At 31.5% G+C, this 18244-nt stretch overlaps 1 protein-coding gene across 35 annotated transcripts in view; it reads right to left on the bottom strand.

Moving 5' to 3' along the window:
* The window catches only part of LOC129954266 (calcium-activated potassium channel slowpoke), a 241096-nt gene that overhangs the window by 200989 nt on the left and 21863 nt on the right, over window positions 1-18244 (bottom strand). For 13 of the 35 annotated variants that reach the window (XR_008782675.1, XR_008782677.1, XR_008782674.1 and 10 more), the window contains exons 1-2: window positions 16810-17208; window positions 9080-9418 (exon numbers count right to left, since the gene is read on the bottom strand). Coding sequence is in view for 31 of the 35 variants with exons in the window: in XM_056068083.1 (XP_055924058.1) it covers window positions 9080-9418; window positions 16810-16836 (366 nt within the window). In the remaining 4 variants the exon portion in view is untranslated. Of the gene's footprint in view, window positions 1-9079; window positions 9419-16809; window positions 17210-18244 lie in introns of those variants that run through there. The other 22 variants (XM_056068085.1, XM_056068096.1, XM_056068104.1 and 19 more) reach the window with 4 other exon arrangements.

Genomic DNA, 18244 nt, shown 5'->3' with positions numbered 1-18244 from the left:
TTTCCAAGCTTAAACCTACAAGGGAATTTTGAAACTGAGAAACACTGACGAATCGCGGTATGCCAAAAATGAAACGAATGCAATCATTGAAAGCAACATTTAATTTTCGCTTACATTCTGAATCTAAATCGGGATAAACAAACGAGTTATAAGTAAAGAATGGTTGTATTAAACTCTTAACAAGATGTTTTTTATATCTACATCCAGGAATTGAGATGATGGTCTTAAGGATCTAAGTGTACCATATATTTTTCGTATGGCATCTGAGATTGCATCACAACATGTTAAACTATTATTTAGTTGATAACCCAATTACTTTGCTTTAGTCACATACTCAACACTTTGTCCATTTAAAAATGTCATAGGTAGGTTTTCATTATTAATTTGTCTTCGAGAACAAAGCATGCTCACTGTTTTTGAAGGGTTAAGAAACAATTTATTTGAAACGGCCCATTTCTGAATATTAGCTAAGTCTTTATTTATTTCGTTAGTTGCTCTGTTCACAAAAGTTGTTGGTAATAACATCATCTGCATACATATGTACAGAAGAACGTTGAACAACATCAGGTAAGTCATTGATGAACATAGAGAACAACTGAGGTCCAAGAACTGACCCCTGAGGAACTCCGTTGTTTATGTTATAGGGACTGGATGTTCCGATGTCAGTTTTTATTGAATTACTTCTTTTAAATAAATAGCTCTGAAAGAATTGAATGGCCGTCCTTGAATAATTGAATTTATTTCTTAACTTGGGCAAAAAGGTATGGTGGTCTATGGTATTAAACGCCTTTGAAAAGTCAAGCAGAACCATTATCCCAATTTGTCCACGATCCAAAAATTTACGAAAATCTGTTGTGACCTTCAAAACAGCAGATTCACAGCTATGTTTAGCACGAAAGACTGATTGCCCTTTAGTTATAGGGATATGAAGTTCCAAGAAAGTTATTATTTCATCAGCCAAAATTTTGTCTGCAACTTTGCTGAAAAATCGAGAACGAGTTTTTGTCACTAGGTTTTGTCACTAGTTACACCAATTTCCTTTAGGTTTCTCCAAAGCTCATTGGAACTAAAGGTGAGATTGATCTTTTGTGAAAAGTACAATACTTTACTATAACGAATAAGTCCTGTAACTCGGTTGCAAAAAAACCATTGGTTCTTATTATATGATGAAGCTTTTCTTTAATATCTCCTGAAAAACGGATCCCTTTCAAGAAAAAGCATTTCGATTTCGTAATTATACCAAGGAAAATTTTAACATCTAATACTTTTTTGTGCTAGTGGGATATATTCATTATATAAATCAGTCAGTAAATTATTAAAAAGAGAAACTTTAGTTAAAACATCAGTTTTATAAAGTATATTATTCCAGTCCTCATTATTATGAACATTATCTTATATATCAGTCAAGTTTACAGACCTATATGACCAAAAAACAAAATAAAAAGTCATGAATAAAGTCAGAAGTAGGCCTTATTTGTTCAAAGCAAATAACTTTATCATTTGAGGATGTTAAAAACATGTCAATAAGCGACGGATTATTTTGAGATTGAAAACAAGTTGGCCAAAACATTATTGGTGACTGAAAGACCAAGTTTATCACAAAAATATAGAAATAATCGAGTCGTGGCACTGTTTGCGATATGATTAACATTAATATCACCACCAATCAGAATATGGTTGTATCTGTTGCTTAAATTTAAAAGCGTTTCTTCTAATTCAAATAAAAATTCTCCTTAAAATATACATTCTTCTTCTCCTAAAGAATATTTAACGCAGCAACTCACAAGCCGATCGATCACGAGCAACATCGTTTCTTTGCTGGATTGGTCCTTGGAAAGCAACAAAATGTTTTATATTTTAATGGATAAATCATCTCATCTGCATTGATAAGATCCATAACTCAAATTGTCACATTTGGGAAGTGAAAAATTGGACATCTAAGACTTCTTCATTCTTAACTTGTCACTGTTTGACGCAGTGTTAAAGATTGCCATTTAATTCGACCTTGTAGCTGTTACGGTGAATGGATTGTAGCACATATTTATATTTTTATGGAAGAGATCAATAAATTTAAAGAGGAAGGGAAAATTTTGAAACATTTTTCTTTATAAAATTATATAATTTATAGGCTTTGAGACTTGTTTGTACTTTTAAATCAAAATATTTCCTTATCAACACATTATAATCAAAAATGATCTTCAAATTTTAAAGGCTTCATCAAATCTATGTGAAAATGGTACCTGATAAAATGTGCATAACATGAAAACAAAACATTTCAAATCGTTGAAATAATAATGAATTTTAATTTGTATCAAAAAAAACATGTTTTCCATCATCAACAGTAAAATTCAAGTAAATGAATAAATTGCCTAAAACTACAATCTCCCCAAAAAAAAAATCTAAAAATAACATTTACAGTCCATTCCAGAGGAACTAGAGAGGCCATGACAACCAACATATTGTACCTATGCAACTTAAATAAAAATTTAATATTCAATACTCAAAGCTCCAAAACAAATAGAGATGTCCTCGCTATAATACTCACACATAGATATTCATAGAAAAACAAACACACCCACAACCAAAAAGACTTCAGAGAATTCTTTTTCAAATCTGTTATAAAAAAAACTTTAATTTTGCCATAACTATTTTGCTATAGGTACAAATCCCCCAAGAGTAGGAACACTAAACACTGATATAAATGGCAAGATTGCCAGACTAAATTTAATATCGAAAAATAGAGATATTTTCTTAGAAACAGCTGACAAAAAAAGGTAATATGGCATTATTCAAATTGTAAATTGAGCCTTAAGTAGCCAAAATCTACTTGGACGATATTTTTCTGACAGAGATCATGATACCTCCATAACAATTGGGCTACAAGTAGCTCACATCCAACTCTGGACGATATTTTCCTTCAAAGCTTCTTCTATTAAAAAAATATTCCAATTGAAGCTTCAAAATGTGTCTGCAATGAAATGGGAATTTGGGAGACTTTTTCGCTTCTAATCATGAGCTAAAAATATTTTTTTAAATTGGGCTAACGTGTTATACCAGGATATGGCAACTCTGACGAGGACTACCTCAGTGTACTCACTGGAAGCTATATTCATAGTGTAATTAAAACAAAACAACAACAGCAACTTCAACTAAAAAATACCCGAATCTATTCAACTTATGATAGTGAGCAAAAATAAACATTAAAAATAAATGTTTTGCATACATTTTTGTATGTTTTCCATTTCATTCTTTTTGTATGAATATTTTGTATCTTTTTTAATTTTGCTTCATTTGAAACATATCTTTTTTTTAGCTTCCTCACGGTAAACCCGGGGAGGACACAGACATAGAATCTACATCGCCAAGTGGTTTTTGGCTCTTTATTTTTACCCGGCAAATACCTTTGTATATGTACATATATGTGAAAATATATATTTATACTTTTATATATCCCTGGCACAAAAGGACGACCATTCTATAACTAACTCTAATACTCACTGTACGAGTATGTGCGACTGAACTTTGTTATTTCGAGTGTGAAATACAAAATGGTACGAAGCAGAAAAGAAAAACACGGTAGAAGGACATTCCGTATATGTATGTATATTCATACAAATGTATACAAGAGGAGCGTTTTAAATATTCATTTGGCACTCTTGGTCCTGTCCACCAAAAATCGGTTATTTAATGTCATTGTATTTTTTTCTAGCTCGTTCATATTATTCTTGTGTTAGCATTAGGGTAACATACGTTATAAAATTCCACCTGGAACCGTACTTCTTTTATCTTTTTGTATTTTTAGTTAAGTTGAGTTAGAAATATATAACAAATCTAATTTAGTCCGTTGTTGTATGTACCCAACCTGTACTGTTAGACAGGGATGTTATATGCACATCCGGCTTTGATAAATGTGGTATTAAAATATTGTATTGAAATGTCTAAGATTTTCTTTGAAAATAAAGACTATACAATTTCTCTTTCTTAAAATAGAACCATTTGAGGCTGTGAATTAAAAAGTCCTATTTGTTAGGCTGTCATTTGACACCTGTCAAACGAAGGTGGCATTCAAAGTGTCATAATATTAATTTAATGTTTACCATTTGAAATAATGGATCGCTTAGCAATTGACCAAAGTGTTTAAGGAATCAAAACTTACGATACAAAAGTGGTGAATTAAAAATAACAACCTTTGGAGCATTAGCTGATAATTATGGCCTTCATAATTGAACAATTACGGTAGCAAAACTGTACCATCATTATGCACGCATCGTCAAAAATGTATCTGCTGCAAGTTCAAGTACTTTTGATGATGTGAGTTTATCAATTTTAAAGCCACAGCAGACATTGAAGGGGCCGTACACTCATTTCTGACCAGCGGCTGTGATTGAAGATCATCGCTTGAGCAATATATAGTTTAAACAAAACCACACAACACGACCAATTTTATGGCTTTATTGCGCGATTGGTGTTGACAATTGGCAACCAATATTATGATATTTCACATTTTTAGATCTTTTCTAAAAGGTTTAAGTAAAACACTGTATTTATGTCTCCGAAATCTAGATGTGTTAACAACATGTCTCAAGTTATGGCAAAAACAACGCCAGAAAACTTATAGAAAAGTATTTAAAAAATACTTCAAAAGAAGTCTTTCTACAATGACCATTTTAATGATGTTGTTTCTCAAATTTAATGGCAAAGTGTCAAATTTATCACTCTGTGTTGTTTTTTTTAAGACATTCTTTCAAAACTGAAAAATTAATAACTTAATATTTCCGTGTAGGTATATTCTGGCAGAGATGGAGGAGATTGAAGCATTTAATATTGTTACAAATCCAAATGCCTGATGTTGAGATTACCTTTCTTTTTGATTTGATACTCGTCTTGGATCAAACTTTTAAGCTCTAATGCAAGGCTTCAAAAAAAAAGTTGAGTGAATATAACTATTGCAGTTTTTGTTGTTATTGTCACCACTCACAACCACGCCTATTTTTATTTACTTTTTATTTGAATTTAAACTAATTGAAAATCATTTATGATCGATCATAAAGTGTGAAATAATAAGCTCTTATAAATTCTACTTGCTATCACGTCAAGTTTTCTAAATATTTATTTCTCTTCCTTTGAAAAACTTTTAGAAGAGACAAAAACAAACCAAAGTTCATTATTAAAACAATCAGATTCTAATGGTCTCAAAATCATAAAAACAATCAGATTCTAATTCTAATGGACTCAAAAACGCATTTATCAGTACAAATGTTTCTCCCAAGTTTTTGGTGACACGAAGTATTGTACCTTTGAATAGTCAAGGGTTTTTGAATAAGCATTATTGGCGCAGCTGATTTCAATTGGAGCTAATGTGAGGGAGCTAAGAAACTTTATTAACACTGAAGTACTCTGTTCTGAGTTCGTGATTGTGTCTGTTGACAAGTACTTCTGCTTTGTAAAATAACATCTTTTCTTGATGCTAGAATCAACTTTTGTAAGAAAATCAGGGTAAAACACTAAGGAAAAGTTCAGAATTACTATGTACTAAATTACAAAATTCGGTTCATGTCAGATAGCCCTCGGAATCTATTGATATTTGAATACAAAATTAGGAAGGGAGACAGTCTGTTCCCAAACCATCAACTAAATAGGCAACAATAACAGGTCCCTAAGCAGAAAGCATCCAATTATCAGCATTACTCGTGGATCTGCTTGAATGAGCTATGAATGAAATATTTTACCGTGAAATATAGTTCAAAATGCTCTCCAAACTTGTAATTCCTTGCACACAAAAAATTATGTCAAAATATTGCTCCGGTGGAACGCGAAGGGAGGACAAACAAACAAACAAACAAGCAAACAAACTGACTTAACAATTTATAATATTAGTATGGGATCTAAACGTTTGGTTCTATAAACCTTTATATTCATTTCAAAGTTACAAAAACAATGTTTTTAAATTCGAAAAGTAACAAAAAGAAACTAAACGCTTCTTAATTTTTTCAAATAACTAAGCTTAGCAGCATTCAAACTTTACACAACCTTTAGACGAGTTTTAAGAAAGAAAATAATGAAAAAGTTGATCGACTTGTGCATCAGTACAATTTTCTGATGGAAAATGAAATTGAAAAGCTTGTGAAGAGACTAGAATGGGAAAGATATGCCAATAATTTTCAAGGTTATGATGAACAGAAAAGGGCTAAGATGGCATCCCTGGGGAACACCAGTTTGAACAACAACAAGTTCAAAATCACAATTTTTAAATTTTATCTCATAGGATTGGTTTTCAAGGCATGATTTGATTCAAGCTAAGAAAAATTATGGAAAACCAAGAGCTTAAACTTTAAATAAAATATTTCCATGGCTAAGTTGGTCAAAAGCTTTAGAAAAGTCAGTGTATACACAGACAACTTGAGAATGTGAGACGATTTGTAACGGTTGATCTTTTTTTTAGATTTTTGCTAAAAAACGCTACACTTTCACAAAAAACTTGTTCAATCAATTAAGGAATTCAAGAAAGCCTTGCAATGGGCCTGTAGTTTGTTATATGCGCCTTGTTACCTCTCTTGAAAATTGGTGTTAGAAATGACTTCTTCTATATACTGGAAATTTGCCTGTTTTTAGAGAAAATTTGAATAAGAACGTAAGGGGTTCAACTAAAGAATTACAACATTTTTGTATGAATTTAATTCCTCTCTTCAAAATATTAAGCGAACAATGTTGCTTCTTTTTCTGAAAGAAAACAACTTTCATAAGCAACTTGTTACTCATAGTTCATCTGGTGTGACTGTTTATTGCTAGTTTTCGATTGATAGACCAGGATTCCATTTCTGATTCGCAGAAAAGGTTAAATGAAACTACAAGATATAATCAAAGAACAACAATGTTTGATGTAAGTTTGCCCCTAGGTACATAGCATACCTTTTATTTGAATGCTTCCAATACTTAAAATTTTTAAATGGGGTGCAAAATGTCCTTTGAAATTTTTACAAATTTAAATTTTTTAGAAGAATTCTTCGAGTTTAAGAAAAAAAAAGTATCTAGTCATACTTTATTAAGAGTTTTAAGTTTGCTAAAATTTGCATAGAGCTTTTTTAAAACGTTCTAGGTGCTTGCTATCTCTAAGCAGATCGCATATAAGCTCGATAATAGGTGTCATAACCGTACACTGTCTAATAGGAAAGCACTCCACGTGACCAGGCGTATTCTCAAATGACTTTTGCAGAAGCTGTATGGACGAGGAACAAACGATTCCTCATCTTCTCTTTACATGCTCTGCTCTGGCTCGAAAACGCAAGAATTACCTAGGAGAATTCTTCTTTAACAATCTAAATCATATCAGCATAATAAGACTCTCACGTTTCGTAAGGGACTCAAACTGATTCCATTGAGCTTAGGGGGAAGCCTCAAGATTCATGTGGTATCACAATGGGCATTAAACTGGCCTAAGTGTGTCCGTTTCTATCTTGGACAGCCACTTTAGCCTTATCTAACCTAATAGAGCTTAAAACAAATAGCATCTCTGTGATATAACCCAATTACGACTCTCTTTCTTTGATAATTTTTGATACCTCATGTGTGTTCAAAGAGAACAGAAGTTATTAATTTTATTACGCGTAAAACATTTTTTTAGAAGAAAGTTGAAAGTCAAGTAGATTAACAGCACAAGGCCATAAAAACAGCAAGTTTGTTTGAAAATAAATAAAACAAGATATTATTTAACTAATTTTTCAATAATTTCTTTAATCATATAAACAAAAAATAAACTTGAAATTAAAATCTTCAAGTGGATTGAAAGTGTATGAATCTTACTTAAATTTTAAGTAGCCTTAAAATATTTAAGTGTGATAGGTATTAAATTTTAACATTTTATCTAAGAAGATATTCCCGTTTTAATTGTTAAGTACACAAGTCGTTTGAACAAAAAACAAACACCTTCTACATTAAAACTTGTTTCCAACTATTAACTTAATATAACATCACTGGTTTCATCCAGCTCCTTAGGGAGTACATTATATACTTGTACACTCGCTTGTATATACATACATATTATTGCCACTCTGAGTATTTAATGGATACCTTCCTATATACATATTGCGCATGAATGTATCTCCGATCGAATCGGAACATAAGCATGCAAAAATATACTCGAGCACGAAGTGTGCCTGAAACTAGTTCATGTATTTGAATAATTTAAATTAAATTGTATCTACATGACGTGGACTGGGCGAAAAAAAGCAACGAAAAACTTGCAGCAAAGAACATTTTTTCTCTTCAAATTATGTCAAAGAATTACAAAATGAAAATCTATATAAACAAGTTTGGGGATTGTCCCTTTCTCAGATACATGGGTACATACATTACATATCTACTGTCATGTTTAAAAATTCCGGAACATAGATAGATAAATATCTAAGTTGTATCTCGATATCTTGAAATTTATGAAATTCCTTTTGGCTCACTGCTAAATGTCAAAAAGCTATTATTTGCATTGGAAACAAATACGAATGTACGTATCATGGAATTCAATGATGATATAACGTAAAATTGAACTTATTGTTAGAATATTTTGCATTTTGATGTGATAGCTACAAGAGTATCATTTGCATTTAATTAGAATTCAATGAAATCCTTAGGACAAAGAGAACTTGGTAACTGAGGAGTGCAAAATAATAAATTAACTGTCTTTTTGTATTAATTTCACACTCAGGTATTTCGAATTATTTTTGTTTGTTCTTCTTGCGTTTTTAAACTGGGCATTGAAGTTGATATAGTGTGTTTTATTCTTCGCTTGTCGGACTTTCCAAATCAATTTTTATTAGCTACAGTTTTTAAGCCTTTGTATTATATTTCAATTACAAAATTTAAAAAAAAATGTTCCACATACGCCACAGTGACCCAACATAAAATTATTGGATGTTAATAAGAATTTGTATATAAAGATGATTTAAGTCTTTTTAAATTCAATAGTTAACATAATTTATAAGTTTAAAAATAAGAAGAAAAATCGATATAGTTCTGATGTCTAATTTTATATTTTTCCACTATTTCAAAAATTTCAAATTTCTGTAGAACAAAACAAACAACTCACCAAAATTCGACCAGTTGTTGTTTGACCGGATATAAGTTCACCAGCCCAGTCTTTTGCTTCTGTCATAAAAGTTCCTTCGAACTCTTGTTTGTTTCTGGATGCCTTTTGTTCTTTCTGTTTTGGATCGTTTGGTCCAAGTTCGGGCTCCTTGCGGCAGCATATGAACGCACACGCCCGCCATAACAATACAACCAATAATCCAGCGAGAAATGTGAAGATGCTGGACAAAAGGAAACACCAGTATTTTCGTACTTTGAGACAATCGTCATCTTCATATGGTGAATCGGTTGTTTCTGTTGATGCTGCTTCAACTCCGCTTTCGTCACACCGCGACATCCCCTATTCAAAAATAAAATTGAGTTTTATAAATCATGTTTTAAATATAAATAAATATATTAATTAATTATAAATTAAAGGAAGATCCACAAAAACAAAAAGATTTCAAAATTAGTTTAAAAAAGCACTAGGCTTACAGTTTTTAGAAAACGTCTAACAAATAGTTTTTAAATAGGTTTCCTATTAAAATATGAGTAAGTCATAGGATAATATCATTTCCAAAATCAAATTTTCATTTTTATTTAATATTTTTGTTTATTATGATTCTGTACTCATTGGATTTTTAGACCTTGGTTTATGCCAATGCCACATGGTTTAAAAGGAGGTGACAATGAACATGAGAGTACGGCTAAAGTAGGGCCCAAAGCCACATTAAGTGAAATAATACAATTTGATATTTTTTGACGTTAGGCAAAACGGACTCAGTCAGAAACTGGTCACACAGACTCAATGAACCTAACAAAATAGAAACAGATATGAATTTCTCTGTGTTATTATTTAAAGACTAAATTAAGACGATGTTAAGCGGTTTTACTAGACTCAGGTTGTTAATAAAGAAACCAAAAAAGCCGCTTCACCAAATCAAATAAGTTCTTAAGCTGTCATCATAAAAGCATTTTGAACGAAGATGTCTTATACAAAACTTCACCATGGACAACTATAACTTTGAAGTAGTTAAGGGCTTTGTCTACCTAGGCACCACTTTAAATTCAAACAACGACGTTATCTGTACAACAACACTGACCTGGTCCAAAGAATAAAATTCCAACAATTAAGATGGCTGGGTCATGTAAAGCGAAAGGTATTCAACGATCTAGCAGGTAAAGTCACGAATCCAATTCCGAGAGAAGGCGCAGTAGAATAAGACCGCAACCACAGGGGAGAGAAAACGTCAATCTATTTGGCTTGCAACGCTAGAGACAGCAATTTTTGACTTAATTTTTAACCTAACGCCAAAGAATTTTTTACTATAACACAAGCCATTAAAATAATTGTAGAAAAGAATTATATAAGTGTAAAAATGGTGTTCGAGTGACGTAAATGTCAGCCTTATTTTCTTCAAGCTCATCTTTTAATTCTATTTAAAAGGACCAACCCAAGGGTCGGAGTTATTTTTGGGGACACTGCTTTTGATATACAAGATGCTCTTTTTGGCCGCATAGGTGGACATTTATTCGACATGCCAAAAAAACAATTCCCAAAACATTCCCTAACATTTAAGTAAATTAAGTTTTCAAATAATATCACCTTCAGAAAAACATTAAACTTTTAAAAACTAAGTTTATAATTTCTGGAATGATTTGTAGAAAAATTAATTAACACTTTTCTTACCAAAAATATCAAACTACAGAAAATACGTCATTTTAATTTTTTTCATAAACTAAAAAACATACACCGCAGGTCTATTTTGAATTTGATAGAAGTATCACTTAGCTCTTAAACAGAGTTTTATAAATCTATTATGCAAAAAAAAAATTACACTTGTAAATATAATTGAAACATGATTCCAATTTTGGTCAAAAAATCATTTTAGGACTTGGGACAATACCAATCCACACAATTCAATATCCTGCGAGAGCGGTTTCGTGGCATAATTATGTGACACCGAAAGACAACGTGAAATGGCCACCAGGATCGTGTGATATTAATTTCCATTTAGACTTTTTCTTGTTAGGCCAAAATGGATTTATGCACCAAAATCATCGAAAATTGGACCTTTCGAATGCACGCTTTTAAGCAAAGTCGACTAAACGACTAAACTTTATTTATTCTATATTAAAATTGACCCTATTTTAATGAAAAACTCTTTTAAATTGATTTGTCAGCCTTTAAATTCAAAATATTTTATTAATTTCTTAAATTTTGACATAACTCTAAGTTTCAAGGTCCCTTGAATCTAAATAAAGGGTTTTTAAAGAGATGTCTGTGCGTACGTTCGTATGTTAGAGCATACCTTCGTTTGGCCCACCTTTTTTCGTTAGCCATATCTCAAGAACCGCAGTGTGTACTGCATTTAAGTTTTTACAATACGTTGTGACTTAATATTGAAATATTTTCGAAAAAAGTTTAACCATTATTTCACCAAACACTTTTCACATTGAAAATATGCATTTTTACTTTGCAAAGAGAAAATTATTGAATTAAAAAATTTACCTTTTTTTCAAAATACGTTTCACCATACTCCAATTTTCAAAGTGCAAAGTTATTTTTATAAAGTGGTGAAAAGCGTTGTTATTTTGCAAAGTAATTGTTTCTTTGGTCTCACTAAACAGTATATTTTCCAAATTATATTTAGAATTGTGAATAGCTTGTCAGCAAGCAAAGAAAAATTTGTTTTTGCAAATAAGAGTTTCTTTGGAAAAGTTTTTAGAAACTAATAAAAAATATTATATGAACGGTATTAAAAATTGGGAAATAAATTAAAAAAAAAAAAACGAAGTTACTAAAGAACATTTATTTCGAACTTTAGGGTTAACGCATTGATTCATCTGAATTTCAAAAATATCTGTTTTTGTTAAGTTTTTAAATCCATCGACATCTTAATAATCCTTCAAAAGAATTTGATAGTTTATAGCAAAAAAAGTTTCTTTTATAAAGCTGTTGTAAAATACTTTATAAACAAAAATAATCGTTTGAAGAATATTTTGAAAACAAAGAAGTTAAGTATAGTGATCAAAGAGTAGTGAAACTAAGAATTAACAATTTTTCGACCCAAGAAAGTTTTATATTTACGAAAAGTAACATTGAATTTGTATTTTCTAAAATTATAAATAAAAATAGGGAACAGTTTAAGCCTCTTGCAACAATTTTTGTGTACACTACATTGAGCTAGGAAAAGGGCCCAATATCAGCGTTTTTGGATCTTTACACGGAATAAGCAAAGCAACCGTTTGCAGAGTAGTTCATCGATTTCCGAATATTAAAATTGATTAATTCCCCTCTAACCCTATTTGCTGGCTACAAAATTGCGAGGCTAAGTCTAAAGCAGGATTTCCTTATGTAGCTGAGTGTGTTGACTTTACCATGATATATGTATATTGATTCATCAATTTTGTTCAATGCATATTTGATCTAAATAAGCACAATCTAAAATTTACTTTGCAACTTTTCGACATACGAATTAATTGCAAAGTCGTATTTGAATTCTTAAAACACTTTCACTTTTCAAATTCATTCATTAGTAAAATTCAAAAATCTTGTTATTGTAATGGTCCGATTTGTCAAATTGAAAATTTTGACATTTCTCGACGTTTCAAGGTCCCTAAAGTCGAAATAAAAGATTTTTAGACTCATGTATGTGCGTTCGTGTACCTCCGTACGTTCGCAACGTTTTTTTCGATGTCCATAGCTCAAGAATCAGAAGAGATATCGACTTCAAATACATTTTGTTATACAGATACTAACGCAGAAAGATGCAGAAAGGGTTCTCATTCTCAAGAAGCTGTTTTAAAAAAAAGGGGAACATTCTAGTTAACCCTAAATATCTTACTAACCTAAAACGCTAGAGACTTGAATTAAATTGTATATAATATATTGTTACGTGGTACCAAACAAATATAAAGGGTGTCCCAAAATTTACGCAAGATTTGAATTAAATAGAAAACGCCGTTTTTAGTCTTTTGATAGTTATATTTTTATTGACTCGTAAAGTACATAGTATAGGGTTATGTATGGAATAACACATCGGACAAATGGCCTCCACGGCTTTGCATGCACATGCGCACTCTTTTGTTGAAATTTTCCATGACCATTCTGCATAAATGTGGCTGAATTTCGTTGATGCAGCGTTGAATCTCCTCCTTTAATGCACGGGTGGTTGTGGGCTTGTTGATATAGACTTGTAATTTCAAATAACCCCATAAAAAGAAGTCTAATGGTGTTAAATCACACGATCTAGGAGGCCAATTTTGATCACCGAAACGAGAGAGTACACGACCTGAAAATGTCTCATGCAGTAATTGAATTGTTTCACGGGCTGTATGACATGTGGCACCGTCTTGTTGAAACCACATATTGGACACATCAATATCATCCAATTTTGGCAGAAAGAACTGTGTAATCATGTCGCGATATCGAGCACCAGTAACAGTCACTGCTTGACCAGCATCATTTTAAAAAAAAAAATATGGCCCAATTATGCCTCCAGCCCAAAATCCACACCATACAGTCACGCGTTGTGGATGCATTTGTTTTTCGACAATCATATGTGCTTTCTCCGAACCCCAAATGCGGCAATTTTGGCGATTGACAAAGCCATCAAGATGAAAATGTGCTTCATCGCTTAGGATGATTTTGCTCGAAAAATCAGGGTCCATTTGTTGATGTTCAATAATCCATTCAAGGAACTCTCTTCTCTGTCCATGGTCATTAGGCTTCAATTGTTGTGTTAATTGAATTTTGTAAGCATGAAGACACAGATCTTTGATGAGTATACGCTGTAAAGAGGTTCTTGAAATTTGCAATTCTTGTCCACGACGTCGAATTGAGGTTCCTGGATTGTCAGCAACACTCTTACGCACTGCTTCGACATTCACATTTGAACGGCTTGTTTTTGGACGACCAGTGTGTTTGGCGTCTCCAACGGATCCAGTCTCCATGAATTTTTCAATTAATCTCTTCACAGTTGACGAAGTTAAAACACTATTCCGACCATATTTTGTATGAAATTTTCGAACTGCAGCCGCCAAGCTTTCACTATTTTTGAAATATTTTTTAATAATGAAGACACGTTGTTCTATCGTGTAACGCTCCATTTTAAATAACCCTATACTGTTAGCTGACAAATTTCTTTTTTTCAGGGTTGACAACACTTCACTGCACAAATGGCGGCAAATTCAAATCTTGCGTTAATTTCGGGACACCTTATATTTATAAGTCAAAAAAACTGAAGAAAAAAATGTGTCACCTTGAAAATTTTTCGAATACAAAATGATTTTATTTTCAAAAAAATTTTGTGCAGCGAAGAATAACGTTGTTAACATCTGGTTTTGAGAAAAATCGAATTGACAGTTTTCTTACAAAAAATAAAAACCTAAACAAAAAAATTAATAAAAGTTGGTAAAACTTGATTTTCGACTGAAATATCTTTACAAAATTTTGCTTTAAACTACTTTTATCTTTAAGAAAATATTGTTGTCAATATTACGTTAAATTTTGAGAAATATATATTTGACAGTTTTTTTTACAAAAAATAAAAATTTGAAAGAAAATTTAACAAAAAATGTTAAAAATTGATTTTCGACTCAAATATCTTTTCAAAACTTTGAGATAATAGCTTCCAACTAAGTTTAGCTTACAAGAAATATTGTTTTCAACATTCAAAAAAATTTTGAACAAAATCAAATTGACAGTTTTGTTACAAAAAATAAAAACCTAAAGAAAAAAAAATAAAAGTTGGTAAAACTTGATTTTCGACTCAAATATCTTTTTAGAACTTTAAGATATTATCTTTAAACTATTTTTATCTTTTGAAAATTATTGTTGTCAACACTCAGTAAAATTTTGAGGAAAATCGAATTGGTAGTTTTTTTTTACAAAAAATAAAAACCTAACAAAAAAACAAAACAATACAAAATCAAAAAGCTTTCAAAAATTAAAAATATTATCTACCAACTCTTTTTATTTTACAGAGAATATTGTTTTCAATATTAAGTATTTTCTTTATAAAAATCCAACAGTCTTTTTTTCATAAAAATTAAAATCTACAAAAAACAGTACGCAAATTTAGTAAAAATTGATTTTCGGTTCTTGATAGCTCTCAAATTAATTTTATTTACAAAATTTGTAAAAATTTAAGAAATTTTACTTAAATTTGGTAAAAATTTGTTTTCGACTAAAAATCTATTTAACGAAACTAGATTTTCAAACTAAACTTTTTCTTTATATGCAAAATATTGTTGGTTATTTTAAATTTGTTTACAATAATTTAACTGATAACTTTTTTAACAAAACATGAAAACCTACAAAGCTTTTAAGAAATACAAATCGACAGACTGAAGGGGAAGGGAAGTTATCAGTGTGTCGCATCCCAGCCTCTTTTTTTATAAAGTATTTGGTGACATTCTCCCGTGGCAAGTTTTTTAGAAAAATTTGAAGTGACTGTTTTTCTGACGAAATCAAATACTACCAAAAGTTGTTAAAAATGTATTTTTTACTCCAAATCTTGGCAACAATAAAAAATATTTCCATTGTTTTTAACACGTGGTAAAAATACAATTTATGCTTTTCTTATACAAATAAAATTCTTTAAAAAATATTACATTAAATTGGTAACAATTGGTTTCCGACTAAAATATCTCAGAAAACAAACCGATTTTAAAATCAAAAGTATTTTATAAGCAAATTAAAGTTAATTTTTTTAGAAAAATCTGTTTTACAACTTTTTTTTACAAAAAAAAAGAAAACCTACTAAAACAACTCAAAACTGACAAAAAAATGGTTTTTGGTGCAAATGCTTGAAGAACAAAGCTATTCACATTGAACTTGAGTGTGTCGCAGGATCTTTTAATTTATTTTTTTGCAGTCCAATGTCAAGAACAAACCAACTTAATTCAAGTGAATAGTAGTAAATTTTAATATGTCAAAGAGTTTAGAAAATGGAAAGTTGATTTGCTTTGGAGTTTCTGCAAATATCAAAAACTAAAATTGTGTTATATTTTAGTAAATCGAACCAATTTTTCTAATTGACTTGAACAATTTCAAAATTGTATTTAATTTTTAACTAAGAATATTCTAACCAAAATTCCTTATTTACGAGTAAAGAGAAATGGTTTTATTATAATACAGAAAATTATAAAAGTTACTTTGTGTTATAATAATAATTTTAATTTACATTTGACTTTCCGTTTTACTACTGACTTAAATAATAAACTGAATATTAGATCTTTTCAGTTCATAGATTCTCTTGAAAAAGGTTAAACAAAATTGTTTTTTAAATGTCATTTGCTTAATAAAATCATTAAGAACAATTAACTTGCAATACAAATCTTAAAAGATAAACAAAATAAACTTTTTTTGCTAACAACTATAATCATCAAAATCTCGCATTAGCATCACGCTACCTGTGTTATAGTAAAAAAAAAACATTCATGACAATTCATCATTTTTATATAAATATTTGTATGTTTTTTAACTCTAGGCAACCGGAAATATTCTATAAAATTCATTGATGAATTCTTACTCATCCACTCGGTTGGTGATGTTAAATGTTGATGTATTTTCAAGATACGAACTTAATCATAGATACAAATTAATCACAAAATTCAATGTAACAAAATTGCCCCAAATATCTCGAGTAAATTAATTCACATAACACCCATTGGCCTCCACCCCGCCCCCGGAACAAACAAAATAAATAAACAAAAATAATTTACTCTCCTCAGCATCGCACTCACCAAACAATCAGCCAATTCTTTCATCATTTTCTGTCAGCAACGGTGCGGCTCCGTGCGAGGCGTGAAGACTCTTAAAAAAGATGCGTAACCCGCCCAAAGCAAAGCCAATCCGATTGGACACCCAACAACCCCAAAATAGATCCCAACTTGATTTATTTTTAAAAACAACGACACGTTGAACAACAAAAAAAGACTGAAAGCTTCATCCAAAAGGCCGATAATTATAATTCACTGCCAAAGACATAATGATGCCTAAATAAAAATAAAAACAAAAATACAACACTTCTAGCTAACAAGCCCCGGTATAGTAATAGAGAAGCGATCCGTTGGCGGTACGGTACGAGAGCAGCAATAGCGACAGCGAAGGCGATAGCGACACAAGTGTTAGCTAAAACGTGAATAACAAACGTTGGAGCAGAATTTTCAACTTGTAGTCGTCGTCGTCGATGATCAGCTCGCAGAGTTAAAGAACCGAACGACGACGATGACAACGACATCGACAAAGACGACTACCAACGATGATGATGTAGTGTAGAGACCTAATTCTAATGGGTTAGCTAATTTCATCTAAGGGACTGGGAGAGTACATCATCATCATCGCCACCAAATATCAAACACTAAATACCAAACACCAAGTTCTAGAAGCTAGAGGATTGCTATAGTGCATTCTCTTCTGAGAATTGTTGCATGCCTCTGAGTTGCTGTGATGGTCGCTGCCATGACAACGCAACGCCAGGGCACTATGGTTCTGGGAACGACTAAAAACTATAAGCACCGCGGGGCTGTTGTGTGCTTATGCATTTTTGAATAGTTTGGCCATAGGATGACATCACCATGAGACGCTATGGGCGCATCCCTATAGAGTTTTATGTTTCGTTCGGAACTAATGAAATTAATAAAATTCTTCCTCCTCAGGAGAAAGGGCCAAACCCTGTCGGTCGCTTTTTCTCTCTATATGATCCACAATAATGGGGTTTGGGGTTGGAAAAAGGGATGAGAATGAGAAATAGAATGGGGATGGTAACGTCGGTCGTCGGTCCGTCGGTGATGGTGACACTAAGCAATGTGGTTGGGTGTGTTCATAGACTTTTATATGACATTAAATGAATTGCCCGTCTGCTATCGTTTTTATAATAGATATTTTTATATTTATAATAAAGGAGTGCATTCATATTTCATCATTGAACTTGAGTTCTTTTGTTCAAATTGTTTTGTGCAAATTTAGAAATTGTAGTACTCTTGTCCGTCCACACGGTGACACAGCACCCCACTGACGACGACAGCAACGCTCGTTGAAATTGCGGTGATGTAAGAGTTTAATTGGAAGCAATTTAATTGTTGGATATAGGCATAACTTTATTATGACACGGTCGATCCATTAATAATATTAAAATGAGATGAAGTACGAGTAGCTGAGGTAGGTTATACGTTATAT

This window comes from Eupeodes corollae, chromosome 1 (genome assembly GCF_945859685.1).
Source record: "Eupeodes corollae chromosome 1, idEupCoro1.1, whole genome shotgun sequence".
Taxonomy (NCBI): domain Eukaryota; kingdom Metazoa; phylum Arthropoda; class Insecta; order Diptera; family Syrphidae; genus Eupeodes; species Eupeodes corollae.
Note: the sequence above shows the minus strand (reverse complement) of the source record. Positions and strands in the feature narration are given on the sequence as shown.